The sequence below is a fragment of the Dromaius novaehollandiae genome, chromosome 10 (assembly GCF_036370855.1).
Source record: "Dromaius novaehollandiae isolate bDroNov1 chromosome 10, bDroNov1.hap1, whole genome shotgun sequence".
Lineage (NCBI taxonomy): Eukaryota > Metazoa > Chordata > Aves > Casuariiformes > Dromaiidae > Dromaius > Dromaius novaehollandiae.
In genome coordinates, this window is record NC_088107.1 from 23,803,005 (window position 1) to 23,829,526 (window position 26,522).

Sequence of the window (26,522 nt, forward strand, 5' to 3'; positions counted from 1 at the left end):
TGTCCACTTCTGTTAAAACATTCTTCCCACAGAGCATACAGAGTACATAGTATAGTCTGTTTTGAAATCTTTTGTGAATCAAAAGATATTTGTGGAGGGACGATTTAGATTTACTCTACTGTGCTTTGTGTTTCAGTACCTGATGTGTCTCTGTATATCTCCACTGTATATACAACAGCACATTGATGTCTGGTTGTCCTTACTAGTCCTAGTTTTCTCTGTATCTTGTCCGATAGTGTACTGTTGCTGGTAATGGACTTCTGTGGACACTGGTGTGTCGCTAGTATGTTATTTTTGGCTGTAAAGCTATTGGTTTGTGGTTAGTTTTCTTTTTTTGAAATATTTTTTTGTTCCGGTCACTGTCTGTGCTAGCGGTGGCTTTGCCTATCCGTTGCCTTGAAGGTACAGGTGGAGTAATGTCCCATTTGACAGACATTACTCCTAGTGTGTGCTCATGCGGATGCCTACACTGTTTTAAGACCGTAATTTCCATAACTGCTTCATGTGCACTGAGCCCCCTTGTGGAATCCTGCTGAGAGTTTCTTAAAGACTTCAGTGAAAAAAACTACTAGCATGAGGGGGAACAGCAATTGTTAATATACTAAAAATAGCAGGTTGTGAATTGGTCCCCCAAAATAGTTCTACAGGAACATTAACTTTCTGGATTAATTTTGTACTGCTATTTAAATGCACTTAATTTCTGTCTTCTGTACTGCAACTTGGGGGCAAAATAACATATTTATAATTCAAATAATGTTCAATTGGTCATGAAAGAACTATATTACTCATTGAAACATTGCTCATTGGCAGATTTTTTTCCCCAATTCCTAAAAGAGGATATTTTTCCCTGGCTTTTTGCCAAGACACAGGCAGAACAATGCTGTCAGTCTTCTGTAGCTGAAGTCTGTTGTGTCTAGGGGTATTACACCACCATAATTTTTTCCTGGTGTTTTGGGTCCTGTTTTCTATTAGATGCATGCAAAATGCCTGCTGCTATCCAAGGAATACATTTGGATACTGGAATAAAGTACTGCACCTTCAACCTCCTCCTAACCTGGTCCGGTATAATTAGACATCGAGAAAAAAGGACTATGAAATGGTTGTATGATCCATGGGAGAAGATGAGCATATGGTATATACCCTGGTTGTGTATATACCAATAATTACCCATCAGCAGTTGAAGAATGGGTTAAAAAAAAATCAGTGCAAGAAAACAAACAGCAGGATTTTACAACTGAAATGTTGGTTTGTCTTCTCATCTACTTTATGAGATTGAACCACTGGAACTTGGGGACAAGATGAGTATGACCATATTGCAACAATCTGTCCGCTACAGTTGCAGTTCTTCATGACAAGCATTCAAAGTGTTAACTAAAACCATTGAAGCAACATACTTGCCATTAAAACCTGAATCCAGAAAAATAACTCCATGAATTTTGCACTACCAAAGTGGAATGGCCTTTAATGCTGTAGATTCGTTTATGTTTCAGTTCAGCTAGTGTACAGTACAAAGACTGACTTCCTTTTTCTTTCCTTTTCTTGTCTTTCACTGGATTGCATCTGAAATCTTGCTGCAGATGATGAACCAGCTGGGCCAATGTAAGTGCACTTTAAGAAAAATATTACTGAGATTATTCAAAGGGATCTGATAGTTTATGTGAGTTTACGTTACTTTAAACCTATGTTACATGTAATGTTACTGACTGACAGTCTGAAGCTTTATTAAAGATCAGCGTGCCATGTACTATATTGCTACATAAAAGCAGGCAAAATTCTCACTCCCAAGAGCCTGTAAGCTGGCCTCTTCTGATTTGTTGCTTGGGCAAGGGAGTAAAAAGTCTGAGCATAATGGGACAAGCCACAAAAAAGTCTATGTTCTCAAGTAAAGCAAGCCTTTCATGGGAACCCTAGCCTTTTGTCACTTGTAAGCACTGGAGTAGAGAAGACTGACACTGCCAAGAACTTTGCTATAAAAACAATGTTGTTGAAAGAGTGAGAAACAAGTATTCATGCTAAAGCAAAAAGTGATCTCCTGACTGTCTAGCATAACATATTTGATGTAATATTATAAATATAATAAGTAACCAGCAAACTGGAAAAATATGCTGCTTCAATTGTAAAATGTAAGTGGTAAAACTAGGAGGTAGAATGATAGATGTAGGAGGCAAATTCCCTAGGCAAGAAGGTGTCAACATACTTGGCTAGAAGTCATTTGTGCTGTCTTTAATCACCTAGAGACAGAAGGAGGAAGAATGAAATGCTATTTTAACTGTATGTTCAAAGAAAAGTTTTCCTACACTTTTGAATGACTTTCCCTTTTCTACCTCTTTCTCCAGGAAAACAAATTCTACAAACAATCATAAAGATAAAAACTTACGTCAGAGAAACACAAATTAAAAATGCTTATAATGTAAGTATGACTTGCACACATGTCAGAAATGGTCAGACTGAAGTTCTCCTTTTTGTGTAGTAATTGGTAGGGATTGGGATAAGTAAACATAACTTGTCCATGCATTTAAAAAGCTATGAGCTGTTCAGTGTATGGCACTAGTCTTCGTGACTCTGTCGCACTTCAAAGAACACACGGAGTTATCAAAAAAATTTTGCACAAAATTTGTAGGTCTTTTAATGATTCAGTAGCTGCAGAACTCTATGCAATCACAACTATTGCTTAGCATTTTTGGAAGAAAAATACTACTAAAAAGCCTCCTCGTTCCATCTTAAATCTGGAAGCTAGCCATGGTTGGGAAGCCTTTATCTAACTTCACAGCAAATCAGATGTTAACAGCTTTGTTTACATACTGTCATGACACATGATGTTGAAAATGCTATCAGTCATTGACTAATACCTTTTTTCATTTCTTTTTTAGAGCTTTAAGTTTCTGAGAGACTGATGGCAATATGACCTGCTAAATTTAATGGTTGGAACTCTTGGTTCTAGAACTCCAGTTCTGTCTTCTTTTTTTTTTTTTTTTTCCTTTTCCTTTTCAAGTGAGCAACAATATGACTGTCTAAAGCATGCCTTATTTAGCCTCTCCTGTAAGGATGACCTAGCCAGATAAATTTTAATAATGCTTCAGTGTAGAAGGTGTAAACTATTTTGGGCTTGATGTGCTGTGAATGTTGCTTTTTTTCCTTGATATATTTAAACGGTAGAAGTAGTAAGTCGGATCATGCATGCGCCATTTTTTACTCAAGGTAGCTGTTAAATTGGCCAAGCTCTAAAACGCACCGCTGCCATCTAGTGATACTTTTTTGTAAAGTACAGCAAAACTTAAAAATATATACAGTATATATTTATATTTTGGGGGAGGGGGAAAACCAAAATACAGTAAATGTGTTTCATTTTTAAGCTGCTGATATTCATTCCTTACTGTATGTCTGAAAGATGAGAGAATTATACTGTTCTGGTACTTAGAGAAGTAATATAAATTGAAATTATCTTAAGGGCTTAACCTATATAGAGAGACTTGGGTGTCCAATAATCAGACTTCAAAAGCTGGAATGGTTCAACAAAGTGGTGGTGGTGAAATGCAGTTAAAAACAAAAACAAAACTTCAGTTTATAAATATATATATATGATTGCTTTTTAAGTGATTTTTTTTGTTAAATCATGTAAATTCTCAAATCCTTTTGCACTGATGTGTTCAACATATTCTTGTACATTCAATTCAGGCAAACTTTTATAATTTTCTTTTTTGTTTAAATGATGATGAAATGTTACGGCATGGTGATATTCTATGCAACTAGTTATACTCTTCAGTTTGACACTGTAATTTCTCATGATTTAAAGATTGTAGAAATAGACCTAACAGGGTTCTCATGATGTGCGTAACTGTAGATGCATGAACTTGTGTTCTGTGTATTTGTTGAAGTGCAATGATGTAAAAAAAGTGGATTCACCTGTTTTTAAAAATAAAACACTGACAAAACTGTGTGAGATTTTTTCAGATAATTAACAATATTTAAGCTTGTGGATCCTGAGTGCTGTATATTCTAGTAGTACTAAGTTAATATTTCTCAACTTTCTGTTAGTTTTTTCAATTCCTTCTCCACATCTTCCACAAAAGCTGGGAAATTTTGATCCATAAGACATAAGCGAATAAAAGGCCCCAACTCCTGTGCACTCCACACAGAATGCCGATACACAAGGGGGAGCTCAGACTTCGATTTCAGCACAGACTGCAAAAGTAAAAACAAAGGTGTTGTATTAATCTTGTACATAAAAGGTGGTATTACATGTTTTTTTGTAACAATTCAGTTGCATCAGATTTTTCCCTTCAGTATTTAATAAAGAAGCATCTGCCTTGTTAATATGCTGTTTGAATACTTTCATTCACATATGATTTCTGTATAAACTTTTATCTGATACTTAGTGTCAATTCTCATATAGCTTTTATGCAACTTTGAATTCTTGACTGTGCAATTATTTAAATCAGAGATAGTAATTTCCTGGGTAACAGTGACTTTTGCCTCATAGTGAATCCATTCTGTGTAACAAAAAAGGATCTTTTATAAAGTGTATATAATGCTGTTTGAAACATTCTCTGGTAATTCTAGCTTCTAAGACCTTAATTTAGCAAGATTTCTCTTACAAATAAATTATGGGGCTTTTTAAAACCTAAAAACCCCCCTCCCATCCATTTTCTTGTGGTGGTGATGGGGGGAGGGGAATACGTGCATCGTGTCATTTTTCAATATAAAACTAGTAGCTGCACTACATCATGCTTGAGGAAGCCTTGACAACCTTCCATCAGGGGTAGGAGATGCCTGCTCTCATCCTTTGGATACACTGCAGAAATGCACAATCCTAATGGACTGATGGCAACTCCTAAGCACTTTCTGTGCTGCTGCTACTCTGACAACAATCTGAACCAGCTTGACTAAAACTTTATTTTGGTTGGCTGCCAGTTTTCTCTGCTGGATCTGAGCTATATTGAAGAAACTGCAACTTCGCTGTCTAAGGGTCCTACTGTAGCCAGTGTTGCTAATGTCTCTGAGGCTTTGTGTACCAAAATTTTTCCATTACTTAGGCTGTATATCTTCTACAGTCCTCACTTCCCACTCACTCTTTACTTATCTCTGCCAAGGTTGTAACAGCAGGAGCATCAGTTACTAATGCTTTTTAGATACTCTGCAGGGGAGAGGAAAGTAGAATTAAAGACTAAAACTCTACTTTCATAATGCAGAAAGCATGGTGTGCAGGGGCAGTTGGGGATCATAGTGAATGTTTACTGTGTTATCTGGGGGTGAGGGAAAGAGCTAACAATAATTAGTCTGTATCTTGTTTTAAGGAACTTCAAATGCCTAGTTTCACCTGTGGGTTTTTTTTTTTTTTTTTATGCACTGATTTGGGAGATGCAGGGTAGACTAAGCCTCTCCATCTGGAAAAGTCAAAATTGCTATAAACTGTTAAGTCAGGCCCTAGCTTCTGTGGCTTAAACCTGTAACAGTGTAGGACAACTGCCAGATGGCCTGGGCACACTAACATTTGGAGCATATCCATATTTGACTGGGGGGGGAGGGAGGCGGGGGGGGTGGAATATGTCCTAGTGCTTTTGCTCATCTTATTGTTGGTTCACATTGCAGTATCATGTTTTTCCGGGCTCGTGTCATAGTCCTGAGTAGAGAACAATGTCCTTAAACACAAATTGGAGTCTGTTGGATATGTTAGAGGAAAAAGGAAAAAAAAATGGTAAAGAGAATGCTTAAAGTAAAGCTTCTGCTAACTTTAAAATGGTAAATGGAGCTCTCAGAAAATGTCTCCTGAGGTGGCAGAAATGGGAAATTTAAATTCCAGAGCATAAATAAGCCAGCTGAAAGGATATGTCTCTGAAGTAGAAATAGGAAAACAAGTTCAACCCTGAATGAACTTGGTATTGCAAGCCTGTGGGCCAGAGGGTGGTAAACACCATATCTGAGCACAGCTGTATTAAGCTGACTAAAAAGCAGAGAAACAAGTGGAGGATGCTGTATAGAAAAGTACTACATGAAGGCATCTTTTTGTGCCAGGGAGCTTGCTATTCATTCAAAGGGGAAATGGATGAATGTGTATGGCAAAGAAAGGTCTTGGTACCAGAAAGCTTTTATCAGAAGCAGGTATGTCTGGCACCTGCCTCACACTTAGACCTAACAATAGCAATTTTTTAAAGCTAAATTTTTCTTTTATAGTGCTGGTTTTAGTTTATCTTTTCTAGTATTGCCTCTTAAAGCAGAGCTTAGTTGTGAAAAACTACAGCTGCTGAAGGCAAGCTCCGCCTTGTTTGATCACTCTGTACTGGATATTGAACACAGAGCCAAACTATGACCAGGACAGGAAGGGCATACTGTGCCCTGTGCAACCACTGTCATTAATTCCATCTGTGCCAGGCACCTGCTCACTGGTAACATCAGGCTATCAGGAAGGTCTGAGATACTCCTGAGATTGCCATTCAGGCTGTCAGTAAATCCCATCTGCCCTTATTACAGACAAGAAGTGTACTAAACGCTGAAATATAGGTGCAAAAAAATATATTTTAAGGTGTTGTCAGACTTCTAGCTTGCTTTCTTAGCCCAAGCAATGGACAAGTAACAGATACAGCTTAAGTTTGCACTCAACTCAGCTGCACAACAATGTGTACATATAGATTTCCTACTGACTTCCTAATGTACTGCAGTACAGCAAGTAACTCAGTCCCACCCTAAGCAGCAACTGCTTTATTTGAAAGTACCTAATTATCTGAAACTGCAGGTAAAAATTAGAGCCTGTTTTTAGATCCAAAACTAAGTGAATGTTATTTTTTCTGCAAATTATCATCATGCTTCAGCATACCTGGAAGTACTAGAATATAATCCACAGATCTGTACAGGGATAAGAACAAAGCTGTTGGTAGTTGACCAGCAGGACGTGTATATGGCTCATCATTAAGAGCAGCTCAGAGAACTCTACTTTCTGGAAACAAAGTGTTTGGTAAGTCTGTTTATACTTTAAATCCCAAAAGCCTTTTAAGGCTTATACTTTTGAGATGACAGATTTGTAATAGGATGCATAGAAATTGTCCCTTAAACCATTGATTTGAAGCACTGACTTGATTATTCTATCCCTAGGAAAAAAGTGCAAGAAAGATGCATTGGGAACTTTTAAAAGCAACTTAAGTTAGAAACAGTAGTTGTTTCTCCTCAATCACCTTATTAATTTTGGACAATACCAAAAAAAAATTAACATCAAACTATTTTAAAACACCATTTTACCCTGGACTTCTTGGTGAAACGTCAGTTGAATTACAGATGCTTTTGCTGTGAGTCAAGGGTGACCAGTATTTTCAAACTTATGCTATAACTGCAGGAAACTGCAGAGGTAACCGCAGACTGGAACACTGACAAAGTCATTTACTTGTATGTGGCATGTAGGTATTTGTTTGCTCTTGGTGTGTGTCTTTTTTCTTTTTTTAAAAAGCAAATGTTTAAATTATACCATGAAACCTCCTTTTTTTGCAGCTTATATCCTAGGTCTAGATCATTACACACAAGATCCTGTGTTTTTGCTAGTATGGCTGTAAGTAATTGAAACATCGTTGCTGATAGCATCCTGATGCTCAGTGAAGACTCTTATCAGATGTTTACAGGGTACAAGATAGCTCACGCTCTCTCCATGCCAGAGAAAAAAAGTTACAGGATCCAAATATTAGATTTTTACCTGTGCTAGCTGTGTTACAGATCTTCTTTCTCCAAGGCTTGTGCATGAATCTGGTAAAGGCTCATCTGGCTGGAAAATATCAAATTCAAATAGCATCATCTTAGGAAGAAGAGTGTGGGTATGTGCAAGAAGGGTGGTAGTTCCATTTTTAGAGATAACAGGAAGAGAATGTGCTCAGCTACCTTATGCAGTAAAAAGACATCTTTTTATGAAACCTGAATGCACATCTGTTCTGTCTTTACTTTTTAAAGACATGAAATAACAGACCTATAGTTAAACCAAGATAACTTTCAAACTACTTACATACTAGAAGAAATTCTAAAAATGTGTATGCTCACCAGGAGCATGTTTTTCTCCTTCTTAGGGGTCACACCACCAAAAAAAATGCTTCAGGTTCACATTTGTTTTCAGAGCGAGGTTTTCAGTCCAGCTTTTGGTGAGAGCATAATTAACAATTGTATGACTGTTTAATGGCATTTAATGGTATTCTGCCATTAAACTCTTTACCTTCCATTCTTTGTTTTAGCTCATCAGGAAATGAGCAAAGCCCAAAGGAGAGGTGATCTGCTTCAAGTTGAACCCATAAATCTTGGAGATGAGCTGCTGAAGGTCGTCTTTCATGCACCCTCTAGGAAATGGTGTGAGTTAACTTAGCAATGTATTTTTTCCTACTTTCTTTACTAAATCGGACTCTACTGTCCAGTATTCCAGGACTTGCCCAGATTCTGTCCTGAAGATGAGGTAAATAAGGACTCCAAGATTCCCCTTCTGGACTTGGGCTTGGTCCTCAACGTTTTATCACATGCCCCAGAGCTTTCCTGGCTGAGTTAGCTGCAGGGATGTTTTTGAGAGCTGGTAAATGTGATCCTCTGGATGCCCAAGAGAGTATGTACTCAAGCATCAGTCACCCTCAGAAACATCATCTGCCTTTCCTGATTGCCTAAGGACTTTGTCTTGGAGAGGGGAGCATTCTGTTGTTACCCTGAAATCACTTTAAAATGTATCAGGCTAAGCTAAAATCGATGCAACTATTGTATTTTCAGATTCTATGACTGCAAAACAGAGGAGTAGGTAAACAAAAGGAGGAGAAAATTCTTAGTTATTTGAATGGCTCTGGCCATTTTTTTTTTTTTTTTTTTTTATCCTGTGTAATCTAGCTGAAAAGCTGCCAGGTACTTCCCAGCAGTCTTAGATGAAGGACACTTAGGAAAGTCTGGACACATTTTCTTGGTGACAACTCAGCTCTTATCCTCTGTCCCCCATTCATATTTGTTAACCTAAGCAGAAAGCATCTGACTGTTTTACCAAACCATACCCCCCTCTGCCTGGGAGTTGGTAAGTGCCCTTGGATATAGCCTCTGTTGTTATTTCTTTAGCAGTAATAGCTTCCTATGTTTGCCTGAGCCCCTGTATCTTTTATGTTTGTTTTCTTCATTTTCAGGCTCCCCAGCTTAGGAGAAGTTCAAACCCCAGAGCAAAGCTATAAACCTCATTCCACAGACTTCCTAATACAATCCTCCTATAATCACAGGAACTGTGTATATTAACCTTGGTTATGACTGACCTTTTTGAGGCTACAAAGAGGGTAAATGATTGCTCTGAGGTTATAATAGGCTTGAGGAGCTAGAACCATTTTTTGAGGGTTACTCTGCTGCCCTTTCTTTCAGGCACTCTAATAAAACAGAAAGATTATAGCCAGCTGCAATAGCTCTCTTCCTGGATAACTTCAGCCCAGTTCACTACCTGTTTTCCCCTGCATGTAAACTGAATGTCAGGTTTGGGTTTCCCAAATTTTCCTATCCAGGCTTTCAGGAAGAGTAATTCAGTTTCCTGAGACATGAAATACAGATCTTAACTAAGAAAAATAGCTTGCAAGTTATGCATCACTCTAGTCATTTTTGGCACCCTCTACACTGTTCAGGTATTGTGCCAAAAAAATGACAAATCCTTCAGAGTTCAACCTGAATCTACCAGTTAAGATGTATAAAGCAATAAAAAAAGTCTATTTCCTAGAACAGTGACTTTAAAAATAACTGAAGCTTTTCATGATTAAAAAAAAAAAAAAATCTAATAGTGCTAGCATTTTCTTCATAAGGAATAGGGGCTGATTACTTCAGTTTTTTTATTATTTCCCTGGAAAAAGACTAACTTTGTAACAGCTGAGACAACACACCAACCATCAACAGTCAAGGAAACATTGTTTTAACTTGTTTTTAGCAAGACTTTAATGATAGCTTGTTGCTCATTTTTCATGTGTGTCTAGCAGTTGCAAAAGATTGTTTTGCCAAAGATGCACTAAGATATCATTTACAGATCTAATACTAAGAGTCAATTATTTTTCTATTTTCCAGTGCACGTGCTCTTGCTTACTTACTCTATGTAGTATGGATGCATTTTGTTCAGAGTCCTTCATTTGATTTTCACCATTAGCTAGCTGATTGAGACTTTGATAGAGCATCTGGCGCTGTTCATCAGTTACTTGAACTGGTACATACTCTGCAAGTTTCTGCACGCAATTACAGCAGTGTTCCAGCATCTGTTCTTTTGAATCTCCACCAAACTGAACACGGAACATACGACATTCATTCTGCTCAAAAGCAAAGAGAAATTAATTTAACTCTGCATCTCCTCAAACTATTTTGATTAATTCCTATTCATCACTGTTAGGAAGAAGGTCACAGTTCTTGGATCACTTATCAACTTAAATATGAAGAAACCTGTTTTTCCTGTGGCATCTTCATCTAGCCCAGTAGCTAAACCAGAGGAACATTTGATTCCCAGTTCAAAAATAACTAAAAACCAAGGAAATGGTAAACAAGCAGGGTCACTTCTCAGCTAATCAAAAATTTAGCCACATGAAAAAAACTTGCCATGACAACAGGATTTTATTATTATTTTTAAACACAAATATTGCAGGGAAATTAAGTTCTTACTGCTCCAAGTAGTATTCTAAAGCAAGAAGCCAACTCTGACCAGCTATTGATGATAAAAATGAAATGGCACTAAAGGAAGCAGAAGTTAACTAACTTTGGAATCTAAGCTAAAAGTTTATGAAAACTCTGCTTTCCATTTAGGATTTATGTTGCTGTCCAGCCTTACCTACCTGATTTGCCTGTGTATAGCTAAATATACAAATTCAATTTAGAAATCCAAATGAATGCAGCTGTTCCTTGAACAGAAGCCAACACAGATCATTAAGTGTGCAAGAAACTGAAATGATTTAGTAAGAGAGCTACTGTGCAAATGAAAAACTATTCTCTAACCTTTGCTTGAAAACAGCCCTTGGAAATTAACCATTGCAATATGGCAGATTCTATGTACACCAGTAGCATAGGCTCATGGAGAGCATCTTTTCATTATTTAGTAAAATTGAGAATTCCTCCTAGTAGTGAAATAATATTAAAAACTAAATAAAAACACTGGACAGAGTTAACCTCCAATGCAGGTTGTCCTGCTGTATAATAATAATAGAAATTTCTTCAAATATTTGAGCTCCAGCAAGCTGCACTGAAAATGGAGGGCTGAAAGGCCTGTAGTGCATCATAAGCTTGTCCTAAGCACATTCACATGACATAAGGCAAATACAAACTGAACACTCTCATTTAAAGAATGCATTACTGGGACCTTCTGATTGATCTTGAAATTTCAAATGTGAAATAGGGTTAAAGTAGCAGAAAAGGAGCAAATTCTACTTGGATTGACCTGGCTTATTTGAGTCTTCCTGAGACTTCAACAAAGCCAATTTTTTTTAATGGCTAGACATACTGTCTGCTGACTTACTTAAATAAAAGGACATATTTCACTTCTTTCAAGATTTTGTCCCAAAGATGAACCAGCTCTTCATGGCACAGTCTGTCTGTTTATATGCATGGTATTTTAAGATGTACCTATGTGATTTTTAGGCACTACATGTCTAAATACATAATGCAATTTTTAGGGCACTGTAAGCATAAAAGCTTGTTCTAATGCCTTTTAAAGGGAAAATGTCATTCCTTCTTTTACCAGTGCCCTGTTACTTCTCCTCTAATTGGCTAAGATGTTCTGGCAAGTGAGTCAACTTCACATAATGGAAAACTGATTTGTGGATATGCCAGACAAGTAAGTTCTCATTAAAATGAGAGGAAAGTAACTTGCACCTTAATTTGAACTCCTTCTGGAGCCCTTCCAAAGGACACCTATTTTAGTTACCCCTAAAATCCCCAAATCCATTTTCAGTCTGAGCTAGTTATAGTGTTCTCTACTTTTTCATAAGCACTGTTATAAAATTTAATCTTAAACATTTAAACAACAGTAAAACTTTTTCCTTTATGAAAAAGAGGTAGTAATAATTAAGCTAAGACATGCATCAAGTTCTAGCATAAACTGCGAGTACTGGGCAGTAGCACCTGAACTACACAAGAGCTAAAGTATTAATGAGCTTTGAGATCACTTGGATTGTAGAATTTGCATGTTTTCCCACTCTGGGGGGTGGGCTTAATGAAAACAGCACAAAGACAAATAGCTTAATACAAGAATATTGTAAATTATTGTCTTGGTACTGTTTGCAGATTTTTATATTAAAAATTTGGTTTTTATTCATACAGGCATGTCAAAGACTAATATGAGATCACTGATTACGAGAGACAGATGGATATAAAGGGCAGTCATAGCCATGCAGCCTTTTGTTTCAGATAAATAAGACACATACATAGATCTGACAGATATGGCTTCAGAATTACATAGCCATACATGTGTGTTTCACTAAATAAGTTAATTTCTAATAGTACATCTCAATTTCAATAGTATACCTGTGAAAGGTATCCATTCTACCTGTCTTCCTCTCTTAAAGACACTTCTAAGTTTCTCAAAATACAGTTTAGAAATTCATTCTGCTACCTAAGAGTCTATAAAGCCTTGGCTCCGTTAAAAGAATATTTCATAAGAAATCTTTCACTAAAAATGCAATACTAATGACTTATGAAAACCAATCTGTTAATGTTCACACAGTTTTTTCTAATGTACATAATCCCAGTGATTAACCTCCATGTTTCTTTGACACGGATTATTCAAACTCTCTACAGCTGCAAAGCAGGTAACAAGAAGCAAAAGAAAATAAGAATAGAAAAACAGTGAAATAACAGAAACCAGTGCAGTAATGACAACAGAATGAGAACAAAGAGCAAAAAGGTAAAACAAATGATATCTAGTAGAATATTTAGTTGCACATGCCCCATAGTTGCCTTGTGCACTCAAATATAAGAACTGTGCTTGAAAAGGTAACTTGCTTTCCTCCACTTAAATGGCTTCTACTTCCTTCTGCTTGACTCTTTGCTTTCCGGTACCTTTTGTACTTATGTCTACCAAAGATGAAACATAAGGAGTTATGTGCTGTGGCTGGCTTCCTGGAATGTTCTTAAGTATTTTTAAAAATATTTAGCACAGAAACTACATATACACTTACAGCATTTCAGGGATCGCTTCAGCTACCATTTAGGATATCAAATAGAGACACTGTATGATAGGACCACTGTAATACCACTAAATCCAGTTTAAATTGTGAGAATTTATGGTAAGCAAGCATTTGGATGCATTGACTTCATTTAAGACTGAGTGAAATGTCCCTTAAAGCTTTGTTCAAGCCTCAAAATGATTGTGATGTTGATTTTGTGTTTCTTCTGAGATGCAGCGGAGTCCCTTAACACTGTGGTGGGGAACTGGTTTTATTAACTGAATCTACTGATTCATCTAAACTAATTACTGCAGTAACTCCATACTCTTCTCCAGCAATGCTCCAGATTGTTATACAACCTGACAAAAATCAGCAAAGGTATTTTGGTTTCAGGATACAAGAATCCATGAAATTAAAATAGGTTGCGATACTTCTTTTTGCATTTCCTAGTGCCGCTATCAGGCTAGGCTTATTCTGAAATGAGATGATAACTTTTTATTTGAAAAGTATTTATTATGCCTCACATCTGTTTATATTTTGCAATTAGCAAGACATTCCTCTCTGCAAACTATAGTGTTTTGTTTGTAGCATCTTTTATAAGACATAAAACTGTACAATTAGCCAGATGAGGGATCCAAATATATGTAAATGGGCATAGGTGCAGTTTTCAGCTACGCTTGATGTTGCAATTGTCTATGACTGTAATAACCCAGTCTGTACCTCCCACAAGAGTTCTTGGCAGGGAGAATGCTAGAACAACTTTGAATACTTGGGATGTTTTTATGCCTTAATAGACCTGTGAACTATGGCAAGAGCTAAAACTGGTCTCTAGCAGCTACTGAGCAAGGGACTCATAATTCCTTCCAGAATTCCTGTTTCTAACCTAGAGATGAATTCTCTTGTCAAGTACAAATGGTTAAACCGAAGGCAGCTGTTTCTCCTGCAACAACAAAACCTAGAAAGTATCAGGGGAGCAGGGAGAGCTGTTCTCATTTTGAAACAATCTTTGTTTCTGAATAACCTGTCAAGTGCTCAGCATAGATAAATAAGTAGCCTCCCAGAGTTCATTTAAGAACCAAGAAAACTGAGATTTTATACATAAGTTAGTAACAAGCAAGTGCCATTTAATTATTTAAAGGCTACCCAACCACTTTTCATGAGATCTGAGGGGAAGACCAGAAGTCCAGGTCTCTTTCATTAGCTTCAATACCAAATGCCTGAGTCGCTAACCAGACACTACTGTGCCAGGCCTCAGGGGCCAGGAAAAGACCAATTGTTTTAGATATTCAGCTGGCCAGAGTGAGGTGCCAAAATGGAAGCACCAGTTCTCTAAGATGTAACTCTAATGGCAAGCTCAAGAAAGAACAGAATACATACAAAACTAACCTGCCTTTCACACATTCTCAAGCAAAGAAATGTTTAAATTTAATTGCCAGTGTGGGAGATGTTGTATATGCAGTTCAAAATGACTGATAAGCAGCATTTAAGAATGTAAGACATAGATAAGAATCCCTTGATCTTTTTAACGGTTAGCAGTGTGGTTGTCGCCATGCGGGCCCATTTTCAGGTTTTATACGTTCAGACCAGCAAATTCTAAATAAATATCAGTCTAGCTATTTTAGTAGCTCACTCTCAAAGTAGTCCAAAAGACTCAAACAGTAGGATTTGCAAAAGACACTAAGATGATTCAGTCCACTTTATATATTTACTTTATATGGACAATTTACAATATCTCAGCATTTCTGGTTTAATTTGTCCAGTATTAAGTAACCCTATACAGAACTGTGTTGGCTATTAGAAATATTAGAAGCAACTCTACTGACCTTTGACTTTGCCCCAAACAGCAAGCAGTCTGCTCTTCTTACTATCTTCAACCACTTGTGGGAATCAATTAATGAAAAGCCTTCCTGAAATTAAGCAGAACACAAGTTACTTGAACAGTGACTACGCAACACTTAGAAGTAAACGCTCAAGTTATCTAACATAATTTCATCCTTCATTAAGCTTATTTGCATCTGTATGTGTATCTTACATATCTGTGAGTCTTATTCTACTATATTAATCCTAAACATAACAAGACTTCTCTATGACCTCCCACCACGCAGCCCAAGGAGCCTCCTGGGGCCCCCAGTGAAGCGAGAGGAACATGTCATGTCATTGTGAATTCCAGACTACAATGATATAGCTTCCTTTCCTAAGGAGCCAGCCAACAATATTGATCACATACTCATAAAGGGCTGGTATTTGAGATTTCAGAAATAGCCATCAACTACAAACTTGAAAATATTTTTTCATTAAACCTGAAAAATTTACTATCCATAAGCATAATGGAAAATTACATGGAAAGCACACAATTGCCAATACTTAATTTTTACCACACTATGAATTAAATTAAAATCTGTAGCTCCAGCAACAACACTATGTCAGCGTACATCTTAATTTCCATATATATTTCAGAGTATATATATTATGAAAATCTCCTTGATATGCATAATAAAACAGCTGCAATGGAGAGTTTTAAATTCTTCCACATCCCATGAAGTTGCTTAAAAGGGCAGCAGAGGGCAGGCAAACCTGGAGAATGGGACAGCAGTTGACTTATCTAAGACCCAGACAGGCATTTTCTCCAGACAGAATTCAGGTAAACAAGCAGCAGCTTTTATAACTTGATAAAGATATTTTTATACTTCAGTTGTGTTAACTGGTAGTCTTTTCAAAAAAGACAGACTGCTTAGCATTCCATAGAAATATCCCAGGAAGCTGAAAACATCATATGAACATTGCAAGGGAATGGACTGTGCAGTTCCCAAGGTATTCCACAGACTGCCACATAGTCATCATTTGACAAAGTTTGGGGGGGGGGGGGGGGGAGGAATTTAAGGGCAGGGAGGAAATTACTTGCCTGTTTTATTTCTGTTTTATCTGAACTAATAATGGTTTTCAATTGCTATGACTTTTCACATAGGCTAGGCCTGGCTGCTTTCTGTAAGTGTCCGAAGGGTCAGAAACTTTACAAGTCAGGCCCATCCTGAACCACCAGCAGTATGCTTTTGCCAGAGTCAATATCCATCTTATGCTAGTCCAGACTGGGAAGCCATCGGCCATTCTGTTTTGGTACAAGAAGTCACTGCAGTAAGACACTGCCCTTTTAAAGTGTTGACACTGGCTCTACAGCCTCACACAGCAGTTGCACGTGGACCTTAACTGAACTGGGCTTTTGCAGGAAGGATGTCTAAGAAACATTGAAGAGTGGAACTGAAGGCAAACTGGCTCAAAGACTCATTGCTGAGCAGATATTTATTATTATAGACTCCAGAATGGTAAGACAGCATGCAAGCATCAGCCCCAAAAGATTTAAGGTCAGAGGGAGAAAATTTCCCTCTGCACTGTTTTTGGAAAGGCCCTGACAGCAGGTAAGACAGGGCAGTCACTTGGCAGCACGTCTACTTGCACTGAATGCACTCAAAATGCTGCAAGGTAGATATTGCTAAGGTGTGAAAGGCCTCAAGGTCAAAAGAATAAGATGATCTTACTTTGTGATGGAAGGAAAGTGCCAGGCCATCCTCTACTCTTACAGGAGTTATTTAAAGGAACTTGGATTCTAGCAGAGACAAATGTAACATGGCAGACCTCTCACTACAAGAGAGCATCTTGCTTGGTAAGTCAGTACTCCACAGCCACAATACACAATGCAATTAGATTGCTGAAACAGTGGAGCAGGAGGCTGCGTCCACCACACCAAAGGCATCCTCCTTCCACATAGAGACAAAATCCTCTCCAATTTAGAGTCATTGTCCTGGAGACAAACAAGTGAAGAAGCAAAAATTCCAGAAAACAAGGCAGCAGAAACTACAAACGAATATGATAGATCCAGAAACAACTCCCAAACCAAATCAGTGCCAGGAAGCTAGCTGCCATAAATATAACACTGTAATGCAAACAGACTTTGCAATAAGTTTTATTTCAGCTCAGCTGCAAATTCAGAAAGGTTGTAGCTCCCATATTGCTGCAGGAGATTTTATACTTATTTCCATTCTTCAGCTCTCAAGGAGCCACATAGCACATGTAGCTCCCAACTGTGTACAATATCTCACTGACCAAATGCACTGAAAGCTGAGAAAGCCTCAGTGAAATTTAGCTTCTCATTAAAATTGCCCAGTAGACCTTGGCAAAACTTAATGATTAACCTTACTATGAAGAGTAAAATAAGAGTAAAGGTCCCTTCTGGAAATGGTATATTCTCGGGGTTTATACAAGCGACCTGAAGAGTAAACATTATCACAGTTTGGAATGCAGTAAAGCAAGTGTGTTTGTATTTATTTTTGTGAAACAAATACAAAACAATAGGGAAATCAAATCCTTGTGCTGACATGGAATTCAGCTCCTAATTTCAAATAGTAAATGTTGAACAACTACTTCTAACTTGCTGAGACCAAGTGGAATATCCATATCTCTTCAAAACAAGTGGGCCAATTCAGAACCATTTACCCTGGATACATACCCAGACTGAGTACCGGACAACCAACGAACCAACCATGGAAAGCATTTGTGTTGGACTATGACCGCTGCCTGTCACAGGTAACTTCTTCGCCATTTCTTCTCCCTCTGGTTCCACTGCCAAGTCCCAAAAGGCTGTAGGTGAAGCAATTCTAATATCCCATTCTTTTACTAGGCCTCTTTCGTTAAGTTGGGGCACTTAGTGCTTGCTCTGTACATTTCAAATACTTATTGTTTTTGATACACACCAACTGTGTTTATTTAAAAACAGCTGTTCCCATATTAAGTTTACTTTCATAACATTTTTCCTTTCACTGTAAGACGTAGAAAAATGTTTTCTCTTTAAAATAATAACTGTTTTCAAAGAGATCATAAAAAGCAGGTAACATTTAATTTTCCTATCAACTACTTCACTGACATTTCCCAGGTTGTCTTTCTTTTATACCTCCTGTTCCTGAGGTAAAGCAAACTGAAAAAAACATTTAGAATTTTTACTTACGTACTTTAATTATTCAATTCCAAGAGCAGAATTTAATTAACTAAAATTTAACTTCAACTTTAATTAGCTAACTGAAGAACAAAGCACAAAGTATTTCCTTTATTCTTGCACCCCCGGTTGATTCCATATTGCCAAGCAGAAACAAATACAAAGCTAAGACTAGCTAAACCAAAAAGGAATATCTCAGTGCAAAACTCGAGCAATACAATAGAGCTCTTCTGGTGCAAGCAAGCTATCTGAAAAGTTACGGACAACCTCAGGTCTGCAGAACTACTCAGACTGAACTCCATCATTAAATTGTTTACATCATTAATTGACATTACAATCAATATTCTGTAGATTTTCTCAGTTTTAAGCAGCAAATAAGCCTGATTTAGCACAATATTAAGAAGGTCCATTCTGTTCCTCATGGCTTTTTGCCTGTTACCTCAGTCTGCAAAGACTCTGTATTTGGGGCCACTTGAGATATGGCAAAATAACAATAGTAACTATTTAATTCTTAACAAGGGAATTACAAATCTGCATATGAAGTTAAATAAATGAATTCAGGGCAACAAGAAGGAAGACCACAACAAACCTGTCCCTTGCTCCATTATTCAAAAAGCTGGAGAATTAGGTCATCTCTGCCAACATCCAGGAAGCATGGGGTAGATTCTGGAAGCTGGATGGCAATGTTCTGAGATGATAGTGCAAACAAACACAAAGGCAGGAACAGGGATAGCTGTGGTCACTGCACACAACATCCACACCTGCTTAACGTGGTCTTTGAGCCCAGATTTGGGCTTTGCTGAGCAGTATTGGGCAAGAGCAAGGACAGGTGGCAGTATAAGATTAATCGGGAATATAGACAGAATGGCAACATGGAACTGGTCAGGAACAAAAGACCCCAACTGTTTATGATTCGGAGATATAAAAAGGAGCTTTTTTCTAAGATCATTAGCATTCAATCATGCATATACTCCTTATGTCATTCTCCAGGGTAATAGTTGCAATAACACCGCATTAAAGGAAAACAATTTCATATTCTTCTAATAAAAATATTAAGCCTCTCATGGCCCTATAGAGAAATGAAGCTGAAGCAGAAAACGTTTCCCAAATATTTTGGAACAAGGACAAGACATAACCACACCTCACATCAGGCAGAGAAGTCAATAAGGCTGGTCTAGCCTTGTACCTATGTATGTATAGGTACATACCTATATACATATATGTGGTCCATGGCTAATTGGGAAATGCTTTTGTTCTGCTTTTACATTTCTGCATTCAAGAAGCTGTCAAATAATGAGGCCTATCTATGATATGTTGCATGGTATTGCCTATTATTACAAGTATTTCTATTGTATTATCTAGAAACCTCAAATATGGTGCTAAGGAACATATGAGCACAGAAAAAGGTTATTTATTCTATGTTTAACTGCAAGATCTTTTGGCAAACCTTTTAACGTTTCTTAAATATATATTACTCTATTTTTTTGCGTAGCAGACAGTTCAGCTACACTGCCTTACATCAGTTACTCTGGATCACTTATTCAGTATACGTTTTTAAATGAAACTGAACTGTGTGTAGACAGTAAGTTAGAAAGAAGTAAAACATTTCTTTTTATCACAATCATTACATACTTTGCCTACTTAAATTATAACCAATATTCAAAAAAACCCAGAAAAAACACAAACACACATTCTTCCATTTTTAGTTACCACTTATGGTTGCACTTCCGTGTATTATAATGCTTTGTCCCCAGAGCTCACCATTCAGAATGGATGTATGCCTTGTATAATGAATTAAAGATTCAACTGGGTATCACACAGACTGGGAATGTGTGTTGATAGGAAATGATGAGGTCAGCATGAGATCAAAGGAACTTTATTGTGTTAATAATTAATATCCCAGTGCTTTTCAGACAGGACCACTCTGGCAGCTAACTGAAGCAGGATGGCAAAAGAGAGAAGCTCAAGGCCTCATTATCACAGCAGAGAGGTTGAAGGCAGGATTTTCATCAACACCTGACCCATGGAATCAGTGCTCTTCTGTCACTGAAAGTCCAGTAGACTAAAGTACTTTTGAAAATGTTTGCTCATCTGTGATACTTCCCAGTTTCCCTTCCTCTCCTGTTTTGTGTCCAACATTGAAAATAAACTGGCATAGAAGGGGCCCAAGACTCTCAACTGATACGTGACAAGCTTTTACTTGTTGCTTAAGTTTATCTGTTCCTGAGTACTGAAGAGCAGTCAGATCTCTTCTCTTGAAAAAAAATTTCTCTCAATTTTTCTTCTGATCAGCTGTATAAAGGAAAAAGTATCCCTTTCAGGTCCATATCAGTAATATTCTAAGAAAAATTTCCTGAATAACCAGAAAATAAATTATGCCTTTAGCCCTCCCCAATCCTTCAGATGTTTTAAATTTGGTAGAAGTGAGGAAACAGAGTAGCTCCACTCCAGCAGGTGAATGTTTTGAAGTGTAAATGTAAAGATGTACTGACAAACACTGCACAGAGTATGTAAAAGTTATGATACACTGACGTACACTGCAGCAAAAGGAGTGCTGCTAACTCCAGTCTGATTACAGACAACATTCCTTAGATGAACCAACTCCTTGCTCTTTACATATTAGGTTTCTTTTGGTTTTTTTTTTTTTTTGGTTTTTTTTTTTGAAACAAAGGATTTGAGTAAACACACAGAATTTCCAAACCCAATTTTGATGATGCATAGTTGTCTGCTCTGCGGAAGCATCAACTGAGGAACAATTCCTTCACTCTAAAATATACAAGCTTCACACTGCAGCAAGCAATCATGACAGAGTTTGAGGCCATCAGGGAGGCTCCCTAGTAGACTGATTATAGAAACAGTACATGCACTTCCTTCCCAGTCAGGCAGTCCTCCTTCATGAGGTTAACTGCAATTGCAGGAGAAGTCGTGGAAAGAAAAAGAGCTAAAGAACTAAATTATGGGTGAACCAGCTGCAGAAGTTGTAAAGCCCATGCTATGGCACTAAAATGAGAAGATGCTGAGAATCTGTTGGTCCCAGCTACTGATAAATATTTTTGAGCTGCTACTTTTCAGCATGCCCTCACCATGTGCCCTGATGTCATTCAACCACAAAGATTTCCTCTGTATTCTGTTGGAAAGAGAGAAATTAACTCCCCAAAGATCATGTGTTTTTGTGTTGATACACGTAAGAGAACACTACTAACCAATGCTGGATGAGGGTTAACCAGCCAGTAGCACTCTAACAAGATTTCCAACCAGTCCTTGATCAGAAGGTCTTTCAGTTTTTTGTAAAAACTTAAAGCAAACAAAAACACACACACATAAAAATGCTTTTCAGGGAGTGAATTTTAAGTTTTTTAAGTTACAACAACTTCACATGCTTAAATTATAGACTCATCATTTTCCTTCTTAGAACTGATATACAAGTTCACTTCCTTTGGAGGAATTATGCAACCATTTATTTACAGCTTTAGGACATGGCCAGACATCTTGTTTCTATGGTGTATGTTCAGAAACGTTTATAGCACTGAGAGCCATATATGCTATTTGCAACCCAGCCATTTCTCCCCAGTCCCATGCTTTCTACCTCTCATCATCTAACTTCACCCTATCTCCAAACCAAGACCTCAGTTCACACTCATGTGCTTCCCTCATCAAATCAATTCCTTTTCTTCTCCCTGAGACCACCTGCATTCCAGTACTCCCAGTAATAAAGCTGCAGTCACCACACAATCCCCAAACCCTCTGCCTACCCATGAAATCTCTGCAGCTTTGGCAGGGCACATCCAGCTCCAGGATATCTCCCACCCAAACTCTCAATTGTGCCTTTAACACATTGCCCTTGATTGTATCCCTGCTTCAGCACCACTTACAGAACTACAAAAGCTCTGAACCGAGACAACCAATGTGAGTATGTCGCTACACCTGGAGTTATACCTGACATTCGCAGTAAATAGAGACCCAGAGTCTTTGGTGTAGCAGTAATAGTATTTACATGTACGCCAACTCCCTGTGCACTTATGCTTAGGACTGCTCCCTGGCACTGCTGGCATCTCAGAGCACTCTGTCCACAGCGCACTACTGAAGGACCACTGTGAGCTAAAGATGCAAAACTTCTGACACGCAGCACTCCACAGAGGCACCCTTTGAGCAGCCCTGCTTGCACCTTTCTGAACAGGCTGGGGGGCAACATGATACAGAACAGTTTCCCAGAAAACATTGATACCTGGGCTGAAAGCACTGATACCTTGGCTGAAAAGGTATGAACTAGAGATAAGAAACCAATGCTATAAAAGGCATCTGGCTCCAGACAAAAAGAGATTAAATGTCATTCATACCGAGAGGCATCTTCTACAAGCGCACTCCATGAAATCTTAATTGTTAAATTCTGACACTGATGCATGCCAGAGAGAAAAAGTTTATTCAGAAGTAAAGGCAATGCTTGTAAAATACAACATTGCTGCAATCACCAAATCCCTTGTCCAACAGCTGTTTGCTACTTTGCAGTTCTAAGTAAGGGAAATACAACAACTAAAGAAGCATCCAGCTGTTAAGCTCTGCATATCTTCTGGGTGTAATTTTTTCATCCCCAATCTCTTAGAAGCCTGATCATAAATCTTGCTATTAAGCTTGTTTGATTCCAGAGAACTTATCAGGGTTAAACTCAGAAAACGCCATCTCTACAGGGGTACAAAAGCTAAATGAAGTAGCAAATACAGGACACACAGAGGCACCCATGAGACAGAAGTGTTGGGTGCAGCAGCACATGCTGCCAGATGTCAGCTTTCTAGAAAGAGTCACCCCAGAAGGGTACAAACTACAGTTTCTTGAAGGAATGGACAGCAAAGATAAGCTCCTAACTCAGGACAAACCTTGAAATTTCATAATAAGAAACTGAAAAATATATATATTTAATTATGTTGTAGGACAATGAAACTTGACCAGAGACCAGTGAACAGGATGCCAATACATTCTGCCTATTGATAATATATTGTAAAGGCAGAGGGAGAAGGGACTACAGACATGTTGATGACTATGTCAACCCAATTTACTCTTCTGGAGGTATATAAGGACCTGAGCATCCTTCTCCAGGTAACATTTTTCTGTATACACTAAACTTTGCAGGACTAAACTCTTCAAGACATCCCAGTTTCTTCTTTAAGTGTCTATACCTCATATACACTTCCCTAGATCAATACCATATGCTAAACTTTAACTGTAGGGTTAACATATTTCATAAATACATGTCATAACTCTTTAAAAACTACTCTAGTAGTTGAGTTTAAAAGAACTGGAGAAGAGAATGGTAAAGATCAGAACCCTTTAAAACTCTGCTGTTGACAACCATCAATGCATAAGGATTATACAAAGGAATGTATCATTATATCCAACATAAATGGGGAAACTGATGCACGAAGATATTCAGCTTGTCCAAAATAATCATCTCAGTAGCAGATGCTGAAATTAAAAAAAATAAAAAATAATATTTTGATTTTTGAACTAGGAATTGGTTTTGAGTGAGTTAATGAAACCAAGGTTTCTTCTACACTTTCCAATACCAATCACGGGACCTTTTATAAAAAAGAACCTCCCTCTAGCTTTCCAATGGATTACGAGTGAGCAGGACAGTTTAGCAATATCTTCACTTCCCTAGGTGTCAGATGTCCTCATCTATTGCACAGGGACCTTTGACCACTTAAGTCACTGCTGTGAATATCATCTCAAAAACTCAGTGCACAAGTTTTAGGCACTGCAAAGAGAGCATCAAGAACATCAATTCCTCTGCTGAATGCTTGCCTAATTAATGAGGTTAGAATCTACTGTATCCTTAGCACTACTAGCTTATTAGAAGTCATGAGGGGACCAGGAGGGCACTAAGGACATTTAGTCTACACTTCAAAAGATCAGGTCACAAATCAATCACTCTGGATTAATTTCATCCTATTTAATAAGACCTCTTCACAATTTCAATTTGATTAATTTGTAGGATATTAAGAATTCCAGCATCAGAATTAATTGCATCCAATAAAACACCAAAATACAATTTTCATGATGTGCTGATCTGAAGGAAGGAAAGAAGAAGACGACATAAGGTTGTAAGGTTGTGTGTGTGGTACGCAGAACATGATGCATCTTCACAGAATGGCCAGAGATGCCATTGAGATACTCCTGTTAAAATCTTATCATCCACAGTGTGCAAGAATGAGATTTTATATTGTAAGATAAACAGCCTGGCAGGCCACATTACAGCAAAAACACATCCTAAAAATGTTATGCAAGTTGATTCCAAATTAAGAGAAAACACTTCCATTTGCATTACACATTAGGCATTTTTATGCTCCACTCCTTGAAGTTCCATTTACCTCCTCTTCACTCCATTTGACTGATCACAAGAAGCAGATTGTATTTTTAAAGGAAAGCAGTTGTTTCCTTATTGAGACAGATTCAGGTAAGTCTCTGGCACTATCATTAAAGACTCTCTAAAACAATCTTGGAAGTATACCCATTCCCAAGAACAGTTTACCCATCAAAATAAATTGTTTGTTTTCTTTGCGCAACTGATGGAAACACTGAAATTATACACGATTTTTTGTTACAGTACCATGGAATTGTGCTTTAATCATCAATTCTGAAGTATTCTCAGATACTATAATCAACTGTGTCAAAGCTATAGCACCTAACCACACAGCACTGTACACAGCACAAGGTGTTACACTGATCTGACTGATTTAAAGTAAGTGCTGAGACTGAATTCTTTCTGGCAAGAAAATGGTCTTTAAAGGTCCATTAGCAAAAAGGTTGCTAGAAGGGAATTCATTAAATATCCTACTATTTTAAGGCTCATAAAAATTATTCTATAGTCTACTATATGTATTAAAAAAAAATCAGTTGTTAGGATGTGTGAAAATTTTATTGCTATTTTATAAATATTCCTCTTAGAAACGGATCATAAAAGAGTCATAGTCTCACCTTACTTAGCTCTAAATAGCTACAATTCTTTAAGAAAAATAAAAGGTTTCTTACACTCCTGCTTTACACATTCTCTCCTTTTTATTTTCTTAAATAAATCCATTATAGAGAAAATATTTTGGTATAAAGTTAAAAACACTTAGATATTTTTCCTAGAATGGATGAGATTAATCCAACCATCAACTAAATACAGATTTTCTATTTCTGAATGAATAAGTCTTTCACCTCAGTTGCATGCATATGGAGATGTAGGGAAAGCTGAGAGTAGCTGAAAGGTACACACTAAATAAGAGCACTCACTGAGTAAATAACTCACACAAAAGCTATCTCCTCTTGTTTTCACACTGACTGGAGCGTATGCTACAGAAAATAATTTATGTATTTTAGTATTTCATAAATCATCACTGGATATGAAAGTATTTCATGGAAGAATCACTAAGAGAGCAAACATCTGGAGCTATCACTAGAATGTTGGCCAACTAAGATCAGTTTTGGATATTTTGCTGGACTTTTAAAAAGCATCCACCCACAATATTATCAGCATAAAGCAGAACTTGCTGGCAGCTAAAAGGTTCTTTTTAGCTTTTGTAAAACACACGCCACTGAAGAACAGATGTACTCTCACTTTTATCTCAGTAAGGAAAATAGAAGGTACAAAACAAGATAGTCTGAATCCACTAATGCACTGATTTTACTGCATTCCACGCCAATTTTAATCCACAAGAGATAAGAATAGTTCATAGTACAATATTGTTCATTTTTAAAAGTGCTCGATCAATAAATTTTCTTTGTTACAGATGTTAGATGAAATTTTTGTGAGCTTTCTGGGGTTTTTGTTTTTAACCTCTTACTTAGAATAGTTCAAAATAAAACTCAGGGGTGAGGGGGACTCCTGCTCTTCTGTCACTGCTACAAAATGCTACTGCAAAAAATAATATTATTAGGCACTTTTACCACTTAATGATTTCCTGAATTTAGTTATCAGTTCAGTTCATTCTTGGATTGCTGTTCAAGGGAGAAAAGGAAAAGTCATTTTATACTCATCCACAAAAATTTTACAAAAGTACAATATAGTTATTTTCTAGCTGAAAAGGAAACAGTCCCTGTGACAAAAGAGTAACTGCCCACTGCTGAGCTTCTTCATTTGTCTTTCAAATGACTGGTTGTAACTGGTGGTTGAGATAAGATACTGACCTTGAGGAAACATTTGCTGGTATCAGACTGCAATTTCTGTAATCATACATTGGGGATTGCTTGATGTTCTCCCATGACAAAAATATCTACTTTTCCAGAAAGGTTCTATAATCTTAAAAAAGGTTATTTTTCTATCAACAGCAATGGCCTCAGGAAAGTCAGACCAGACAGGAAACACTGAGAAGCAGTGCTTGTCGCAGGTTTGGGTTTTTTTTGTTTTTTGGTTTTTTTTTTAAATACATTAATGCAAAGTCTTATGTCATTCAAAACAG

At 37.4% G+C, this 26,522-nt stretch overlaps 2 protein-coding genes across 2 annotated transcripts in view; one reads left to right on the forward strand and one right to left on the reverse strand.

Moving 5' to 3' along the window:
• Positions 1-3,935, forward strand: part of NPTN (neuroplastin) — a 57,615-nt gene extending 53,680 nt beyond the window's left edge. Inside the window, exons 6-8 of the mRNA XM_064517629.1 lie at positions 1,578-1,599; positions 2,337-2,410; positions 2,871-3,935. Of these exons, the coding sequence (XP_064373699.1) occupies positions 1,578-1,599; positions 2,337-2,397 (83 nt within the window). The 3' untranslated portion in view covers positions 2,398-2,410; positions 2,871-3,935. The remainder of the gene's footprint in view (positions 1-1,577; positions 1,600-2,336; positions 2,411-2,870) is intronic.
• REC114 (REC114 meiotic recombination protein) overlaps positions 2,957-26,522 on the reverse strand; it is a 28,890-nt gene continuing 5,324 nt past the window's right edge. The window contains exons 3-6 of the mRNA XM_026115486.2: positions 14,927-15,010; positions 10,050-10,262; positions 7,676-7,744; positions 2,957-4,182 (exon numbers count right to left, since the gene is read on the reverse strand). Of these exons, the coding sequence (XP_025971271.2) occupies positions 4,021-4,182; positions 7,676-7,744; positions 10,050-10,262; positions 14,927-15,010 (528 nt within the window). The 3' untranslated portion in view covers positions 2,957-4,020. The remainder of the gene's footprint in view (positions 4,183-7,675; positions 7,745-10,049; positions 10,263-14,926; positions 15,011-26,522) is intronic.